The sequence below is a fragment of the Chaetodon auriga genome, chromosome 11 (assembly GCF_051107435.1).
Source record: "Chaetodon auriga isolate fChaAug3 chromosome 11, fChaAug3.hap1, whole genome shotgun sequence".
Taxonomy (NCBI): domain Eukaryota; kingdom Metazoa; phylum Chordata; class Actinopteri; order Chaetodontiformes; family Chaetodontidae; genus Chaetodon; species Chaetodon auriga.
Genome location: NC_135084.1, coordinates 5715419 through 5724956, shown reverse-complemented (window position 1 = coordinate 5724956; position 9538 = coordinate 5715419). Strand labels below are relative to the sequence as shown.

Sequence of the window (9538 nt, the reverse complement as noted above, 5' to 3'; positions counted from 1 at the left end):
AGTCGTGAAGGCAGCAGGGATGATGCTGCTTTGGATCCATATTACCTTGTTAGCAGGTTGCAAGCTAACTGAATACAGGCGGTCCAGTGCGGCTACAGGGGATGTCCCACCCTTTTTAACAGAAGCTGAACACTGCGTGGTTTTTATCGGCTCTACAGAAGCAGGACTACATTCCAAACTTTGGCGACATGACAACCCGGTCGGAGAGAGAAAAAGCCCAGAAACTGAATGAGCAGCATCAGGCCATTCTGTCCAAACTGCTGAGAGAAGACGACAACAAGTATTGTGCCGACTGTGAGGCCAAAGGTGAGCTCTTTCTGGAAACCTCGTGTCAGAAATGTGTGTTTGAAAAGATGAAATGATGTGGGAAGTTGGCAGCTAACGGCTAGCTACAGCTAGCAGCATACTGTAACGTTATTCTAATGGGAGTCACTTCATGTGTTTGCTGTGCCTCCATCCCTCTCAGCCGAACGTTAGTTGCTTGACACCAAAACACGCCATTGCAATTAAAATAATATTTTTCATTACGCATATTTATATTGTACAATGCAAAAACAGTCATTGCCCGTCCAGTCAGAATTAAGCCAAAATGTATAATATTGAGCGACATTTGATTAACCACAAAAGATATACAACTTCCGTTTATCACTTTCAAAATAAAATCCTCATCGAGATATAGTTCAAAAACAAGTGGTTCATATGATTATGGTAGTAATATTACTACTGATAGTAATAATAATAAAGACAAAGAAGAGGACGACTTGAGGCAGTAAATACCACAAGAAATAAGCCATAATGATAAAACAAAATCAACTCATATCTGAATGATTTTTTTTTTTAAAAGTTAATGAAATCTCAGAAGAATTTGTAATGTTATCGTTTGGGTCGCTTTACTCTTATTGTTTACGTGATATTTTCTTTATGTATAATTGAATTAAAATTGTCTGGTGACCAGTATTGGGATTTGCTTTTATCATTGAGCTGGGGGGCTGATGGTATTCTTTAATTTCTTTAGGTATTGTTGGTTTTTACTTCTCATCATGTATAAAGGCGTCTTTATTTTGTACTTTTACACGTTTTTTCCCTTTTCATCTTTTATAAATATCTATGCTCCTAAAGTAGTTTGCTCTCGAGATTCATGCTTGGCGCTTTTATTTTGATATCAGATCACCTATTATTCCGGTTTTGTTTTGCGTGGCACGGCTAACTTGACGGAGGTTTTGCCCGACAGTATCGATGTCATGTCCTTGACTGGTTTATTTATGAGCGGAAAACGTGCGTCCTCTGTGTAGGCTACATTCAATTAAAGCTGCTGTTTGCTCGCTGAATGACCCGCGTAGAGAAACGCGTCAGCATCAGTTTCTGGAGGTCTGTTGCAGCTGCAGCCAACACCTTGCCTCTGACTCCCGATGTCCTCCCTTAGAGCGAAGCCTCCCCCGAAACTCCATTCACAAATCTCAAAGTTTAATATTCCCGTGGCCAGACTCTAAATTACAGTTAGATCGAAGAGGTCCCATAAATATTTGAAAACCAGTTCCCAATTCGGCAAGCACCTCATACCTACAACAGCAGTGCATCCCAATAAGATGTTAACCGTTATAAATTTACATGCCTTTACTCAGGAATTCCCAGCGATGCGCTCTCAGTTTAAAAACATATTAGTTTTAAAATGTTTCGCACAGTATATATAGCAAAATTGTCGTAGACTCGTGACTGTTGCCTAAACGTTTTAACCTACATGTTTGGCGATAAGTGTGGAAGCATGAATTTCCTAGACTTTCGAGAGGAGTTTGAACGGCTCGTATCGGGGCCACCTATGACTGAGATTAAATGCCTTTTGCGTCATCAGCGTGCCTATGCTGCCTCTGACAGTTGTAATCTGTATTACCAGACTTCCCTCAGCCAGTCAGTGAGTTTGTCTTGATGCTGATGCTGTTGCTGCTGCATCTGGCTTCAATTCAAGATCAATTTAACTGCTCATCCTTGATGCTAATATAAATAGCATTTCATGATCCCAGCCACCTGTAGCACATAGTAGCATTTTATTTCCTTTTTTTTTTTTTTACATGCATACTAATGCAGCATATTTATAGTAAATAAATATTTCATGAATAATGTGATGATTAAGCTTGTTTATTAACTTTTCACAGATCTTTCAGCTCAGTCTTTTTTAGTGCATCGAGTTTGCTCTGTTCAAATTCTCACTGCAAGGTGCGGCTTACTTTCAACCTCATCTCATGGTTTTCCTCAGTGTGTAGAGTTGCTCAGATGCTTTATACGACCACCTGTTATCATGTGATTGTCCATAGGTCACACGAAAGCAACTAAACTATCTCCATGACACCTGAGCTGCTACATCTACTGAGGAATGCCATGAAATGTAGTTGAATCCTCCAGAGACAACAAGTAATTTGTTTAGTCTGTTAGTTGTTTGGTATAAGTGTGTTTCTCTTTTGAATGTCTGTTAAGCAAACTCCAGCTCTTGGCTTGAAGATCTTTTTTTTAAGAAGTACTGCTTCCAAGGTGAAGAACTGTTTGAACTCATTTAAATGGCGGTGTTGTAATGAACATCCTCTGCTTGAAATGTTGTTCATTGTCAGGGTTGTAATCTTCTCCAGCTCATACTTCTCTCACTCCTTTTCATCTGTTTATTATTTTTGCATTGTTCATGAAAAAGGTTCAGTAACAAATTGTCTGAATTCACATGTAAATGGAGCAGTAATAACTTGAATGTGAACTGGCTGGCATTCAGCAGGACACACTACACCGTTCTTCTGTTAGCTCTGGCTTTCCTTTGTTGCTTGTGATTAGGTTGACACGACACACAATTCAGTTTTTTTGTGCGGGTGAATTTCGTAATGGGAAGGATCGTTTGACGATGAAAGCCTGTACAAACAAACCTTGTCGGGTACCTGTGGTTTGGAGAAGGCTGAATTTGCTTTGCATGGAAACAGGTGTTAGCTGTGTGTGCATGCATCCCAGTGAGCTGATTAGCAGCTGTTGTGAAGTGTTGTTCATCTAAATCCCTCTCAAGTGTTTGATCCTGGTCATCTTTAGCTCGTATGTCTTGTCTGACAACAAGCAAATTTGAAGTTAGCACTTAACGATATCAAAAGATTAAGCAGCGGTTGAACAAATCAGCAAGCAGCCACACCTCTGGCATTGCAGCCAGACTCGTCTTTAAAAAGCTCTGATTGAGTCCAAGTCAAGTCTCAAGTTGATGTGTTTCCAGCTCACGTGTGACTGGACTCGAGCACTCATCTCTCAAAGTACACGCATGTTTTTCTGTCACACAGAAAACTTTCACTTTATCCTGTCACTGCTGAGTCCTGTGCACACTTTAAATGATTTATAGCTGCTGATACAGTAAATAATCTGTTCTTTTTAACTGAAGTGCATTCAAGTGCGATCTGCTGATTTGTCTTTTCTGCATCAGTCAGTGACACTGCGCCCTGCAGCCTGAGGCGTCTTCACTTCTGTTAGTCATAAAGCAGCAGCATTCAGCCATGCCCCGTGAGTCACGTTGACTATGTCACAGCTATTTTTATCCAAATAATATATAGATGTTTTGAAAAATCCCCATAAATCTGTGTAGTCTGAGCAAGGTTTTGAGGAAAGTGAGTGAATTCTTCATGATCTTGCACACAATTTGCTTTGTTTTTAATGTTTTTACATGATAGATGACAATCAAATGATAAATATGGTTATACCAGCCAGTTAACACCTGCAGAGACCTTATTTAAACGATTACAGAGAGAAAAGTCTCAAAAGCAAAGCCTGCGTCCGTCATTACGTTTCAGTCATTTTCTGTGTATTTTCATTTAATCCTTCCTAATTAGTATTTAGTAATAGCAGAAGCAGCACCAAAGCAATAGAAAAACATCACTAGTTCAGCAGCTCATTCAAATTCATTGTTCGATTAAGGTTGAACTCAAACTCTGGAACTAATGACCTGCTCAAATTCAAAGTGTACCGTCTGTAAGAGAAGAGGAGGCAAGCAGCGAGCAAAGCAATGCAACGCGGGTCTGAACACTGTGTGGAAGTATTTAGCCATCAACAGAGACAAAGCTGTGTGCTGAGTTTGCAAACTCTACATCCACAGCAAATGTTCGGACTCACCTGCTCGCCACGCCGGCGAGGCAGCCGAGGCACCGGAAACGGGTGGAGCAGCTTTGTGTGGCTGCCTGCTCACATAGTGCTGCTGTTTGACTCCACACAGGAGAATGTAAAAGACCACGCTGGAGGCTGGGACAGTCTTTCCAATGATGGCTGGACATCAGTGGCCTCACACGCTTGCGGGACAGTCACAGCTCACGCATTAACCCTGTGTCGACTGTGTTTGAATGAATCATATCACCACTCATTAAGTAATGCTAAACTCTGTCTTTAAATGCAAGCTCCATGTGTCTGCCTTTGTTTCACTGCATCATACTCACGGCTTCTCAGGCCTGAACTTCTCTACATCCACTTGGAGCTGAAATGTTCTCTCTCTGAGCTTGACCGTGGACGTCTCCGGCAGATGCAGCGCAGTGCAGACACAACACAGAGACAGTGTATTAGCTTTTATTGATTTTTAAAACAAGCATCCTCTCCGTGGCTGATTGAGCACTGCGATTGCAGAGCTCTGCTTTGATTGATCAGTTTGTTTTAGAGTTCGGCGTGACCGAGCAGTCTGTCGTCCGCGCTGCCTGCTGCAGTCAGTGCGTCTGGGTGTGGCGGCTCCGCTATGACCACTGCAGTGTGGTGACTCACCTTAGCCTCTCCGCTGTAATTCCACCCTCACTCCTGTCTCCTGTCGACACACGCTGCTCTACATTTTCTGTGCGTGTGTGTGTCCTTATTGATTTCACTTCCATTTTCCTGTCCTCTTTAACATCTCAATCCATCCACTACTTAGTCCACACTATAATTTTCGCCTTTGGTTTTAATACAGTCCTTTCACCAATGTGACTGAAACGCTGCACACACACACACACACACACACACACACACACACACACACACACACAGACACACACAGGCTGGCAGTGTGTCAGTGTTATGATTTGTGGACGGGGGCTCTGAGCTGGCACATGCTCTCCTCTGTGCTGGCACAGCAGATCTTGGCAAGCGTCTGCAGGGCACTCAGCACTTTGACGACCTGTCCTTGGAACCTCTCTGCTGTCACACACATAAAACACTGGCACGGCTCCACATACACTCACACTAATTTGGACCCAGAAGCTTGCATACACACCTGGAATTATGCACATTTCAGAGGTGTGAAGGACAGGTTAGCCTTGCAGTGTCCGCAGAAGGAGAAGCTGCAGCTCAGCCTGTGAGGAGCGGGTGCAGTGGCAGGGTGGCCTCGATGTCACATAAATTGGGTTTATTTCCAGCTGTTAAGTAAGTTTCATGCAAATGCAAGTAATATAATACAAGCTTGGTTTATTTCTGTGTTGAAGCATTTATAGTTTAATGACAAGGGCGGCTTTACGTCATTGTAAAGGAAGGAGACTTCCAAGAAACTACGTGTTGCTGTTGCTTCAGTGTCAGCTAACGCTGGTCATGAATCATGCTGAGTGAAGACAACAGCAAAGGCATGTACGTCAACAGCTAATGGCCATGATACTGCAACAATGTACTGGAAGTGATGCTGGGCTGACATTTCTCTCAGGTCGTATTTTCAGAACAGAACATCTGAAACTGCTTTAAAATGTTCAACACTTTGTAGTAATCTCTAACGGAATTCTTCATTCACAAAACAAGTTTTCATCGTGCTAACAAATCCCACTAAACTCTGCTCTACACCATAATTAGTGTAGAAATCTTACCCAACTAATAACATCAAAGTTATGTTGATTATGTTATTGTGAGGATGGTTTGCTGACTGGCTGATTTGGCACAAGCAGTGTTCACTGAGAAGAGGAAATCACCACCACCTTTGTCACCTCTAATCAAAAAAGCGTATTTAAAACCAAATAACTACCTGTTTTAATGTACAGTAGGTGATGGTGGCATGAAAGTGTTATGCACAAACTAGTTGATTTGCTGTATATCTGGACTGTTTGATGTCCAGTGACACTCTAAACATGCCGTCTGTTCATCATTCAGAATCTCAGAGATGTTTGGATCAGTGTTGGAAAATTAAATGAACTTTGTCTTCCACCAGCCCAAAGTGTGTTACTTTGAAAAACAAAACAAAACAAAACTAATTTGCATTTTCCCATTTAAAAAATACTGCTTTTTAAAAGTAAAAATGTTAATATTACACACACACACACACACACACACACACAGAGTCTCTCACGTGTTAATGCTAAGTGCTAACTTTTCCATAATGATAACCATTCGAACATAACAGTGAGTACATTATTTGCTGTCACACATCAACCTTTTCGTACTGTCCCACTCCATCCAGGCTGTGATTGGTCAGTTCATGGAAACCCAGTCCTTGCTGATATTTTCCCTCCTCTCTGCTGCTGGCACCCCCAGGCTCAGGATTGTTACCTTTTCCAGCTTTTGGTCGTGGACCGTAGTTTGGAGCACACTGGTTTCTTTACACTACCTTTCCCTGGCTCGTACCTTAGCTCATATCTATCATATATTCAACAGTTTGGGCTGCTCTGCTGAAGAGGGACGATAGCAAAACGTTCAGGCGCCGTTCACAAAGGGGCACTTTACTTCTCCTGCAGCAGCGAGCACAGTTCACCGCCTTGTGTCAGTGTAATGCTGCAGCCCTGAGCTTATCTGGACACTTGTACATTGCCTATTGTCACTCACCATCTGAAGCATGTACTCTTCACACACACACACGAGGGAGATCTGCTACCACAACACCTTGATGAGCTATACCACAAGGCCACTGCCCTGAAAGGGGAAGGCTGGGTCAGTAACACTATGTTGAACTGGTAAAGTTGAATCAGTAAAGGTGATTGGTTGTCAACCTGGCCAACAGAGCGACCGGCCTGCCAGGAGTTCTCCTGGTGCTCCAGTCTGACTACGTGCCTGACGGCTGAGTTGTGTTTTTTATGGAACAGCTCAATGGTTTGTTAAATGCCCCCTTTGGTTACCCACCACCATGGCTGGACAGTTGATCAAATTCACCTTTCACTATATAAATTCACTCGTATTGGGCCGGTGGTGGGTGTTCATTCCAACCCTGGCCTCGATTCAGCTGTACAATCATGTGTGTGGTGCTGTTGAATAGTATTCGGCTGAGAGTCGACTAAATATCTTTGGATTAAAAATGAATCAATTCTAAAAATTGCTAGCAATTAATGTTCTTTCAGTTAAGGCATTGATTCACTGACTAATTGACAATGAGTCATATCAAGAACACTGGTTGTGAATGTGAACCTGCTCTGGCTGTATCCACCACACTGCCCTCTATCACCAGCAGATGGAATCCTATCTTCACTTTATCCATTATTCTTGCCGTCTGTTGCCTGAATTTAAAAGATCCTAAATCTTGTGGCCGGAAGGCTTGCTGACGCTCGAGGATAATTAATCTCTTTCCAATAGAAAACACAATGAAACAAATCACATGCCAGATTGCAGACTAAAAGTTTCAATTCCAGTATCTGGGTTCACTCCCCGTGTGCCTCCCTCTGGCTGTTTCAGTCTTTATTACCTCTGATAATGGTTTTATGTAGTATCCATCTGTCATGATTTATAGACTGTCTGGACCATAATGTTCCTCCATTTGTTTAAGAACAGACAATAAGACCAGGTGATGAGTTTTTATTAGGCTCTCCTCTTGTGATAATAGAGAGGAAATGCGGCATGGAGAGGAAAACATTCCTCCTTGTAGAAGCAGTCTGTCCACTCCTCCTCATTACTGCTGACACTGAATCACACTAATGGACCAGCAGGGAGCAGCACAGCGCTGTTTTATTTTTCCTTAAGTGTCCTGCTCCTCACTGTTTCTCCACTCTGCTCCGGCCCGTGCTGAAGATTTTTGCCAGCCTTACGAAGATTTACTCAGAAGACATTTTATTAATTATGAAATGGATATTGTTCAACCTCTTTCAAGGAGAATACAACTGAATTTCAGCACAAGCATTGGTTTGTTTTCTTGCCCGTGGCACCGTTCAGCCATCACGGTAAAGATGAGAAGAATTCAATTGGTTTCATGCAGCCAAACATAATTTAAAGAGCTTCTAAATATTATATGCAGAGCTCTGGTAATGCAGAGTGTGCAAGAGGACATTAAGAGCGCATAAAAGGATATAAAAGCTACAGAGCAATTTAGACCGCAGTGATGAAAAAGATGATTCAGATAGAGAGGTAGAAAGGTGGCTGTGACAGTGCCCAGAATGCATTTCTGGGTGTGGGCCTGCAGGATTTGTACGAGTCAAGTTGCACATAGTTTAAGACTGCGTCTTTCGGCCTCAAAGCTTTAAACTTCCTGTGTTTACTCTGTCCCTGAAGAAAGAAGCGTTCCGCTGCTTCGTTCTGCACAGACTTCTGGTCTCACTCACAAATATTGATCCAATAATCTTGCAGGAATCACATCAGTAAATTCAGATTCCTTATTTCTTTATTATTTTCTTGACTGATTTGCTACTTCACACCCACCAGCAAGTGTTCTGCTGGATTAAAGAGGTCGGATCTCTATGGAAGAGCACAGCACCTCACCTAATGTCTGTGGTGGCTGTCCCCAGTTTGCTGCCACCGTCACACACATTTAGACTCACACACACACACACACACACACACACACACACACACACCTGTCAGTCGTCATCCTGTCCTCAGGTTGACAATTGGGGCTTTAATTTCATGCTCGGCTGGCCACCCTGCCCCTCCCCCCCCACTGTCACTCATCGAGGCTCCAGGGTGTGTGTCTGTCTGTGCATCTCTCAGCTGGGACGACTCTGTTTGTCTCAGTGTTTTTCTGTTTGTTTGCATGTAGGTAAAGATTTCTGTTTGTATTTGTGTACATATTTAAAGTGTGTGTGTGTGTGTGTGTGTGTGTGTGTGTGTGTGTGTGATGTTAGCTTCATGGCTAACTCTATTTGTCGGCTGAGTGTGTCTGTCTCCGTGTGCTTGTGTTTTAGCATGTGTATCTTTTGGTGCATGCTCGTGCACGTGCCCTTCTTAATGGCACTCTGCAGGATGTGCTCAAATTTACCTGCATGAAAGTATGTGGACATGAGTGTGTGAGTGTGCGTGTGTGCTCACATGCGCGAATGTGTGTGTGCATGCATGCATGTGTGTGTGTATGAGAATAGCTCATTTGTGTCTAATCAGGTCAGCAGTCTACAAATTAGCATTGGTGCGTTCCTATTCTCTCTCTCTCTTTCTGTGTGTGTGTGTGTGTGTGTGTGTGTGTGTGTGTGTTGGGACTGCAGGGCTCATGTCTACTGAGAGAACTCAATTCAGCTGTCTATTTTTGTCCAAACTTCAATGCAGAGCAAGCGTAAAGAGGGATCGCATTATAAAACTGTTATTGAATCTGAATGATCCACATGAGACACAGATGAACTGATATTAATGCGTCAGATCCAACGCCACTGCTCAGCTCATAGTAATCATATGCATTAGTTGCATGTAT

At 42.7% G+C, this 9538-nt stretch overlaps 1 protein-coding gene across 4 annotated transcripts in view; it reads left to right on the top strand.

Annotated features, from left to right (window-relative positions):
• LOC143328091 (stromal membrane-associated protein 1-like) overlaps nucleotides 1-9538 on the top strand; it is a 93610-nt gene continuing 84072 nt past the window's right edge. For 2 of the 4 annotated variants that reach the window (XM_076743018.1, XM_076743017.1), the window contains exon 1: nucleotides 21-306. In XM_076743018.1, the coding sequence (XP_076599133.1) occupies nucleotides 189-306 (118 nt within the window). In that variant the 5' untranslated portion in view covers nucleotides 21-188. Of the gene's footprint in view, nucleotides 307-9538 lie in introns of all 4 variants that reach the window. The other 2 variants (XM_076743014.1, XM_076743015.1) reach the window with 2 other exon arrangements.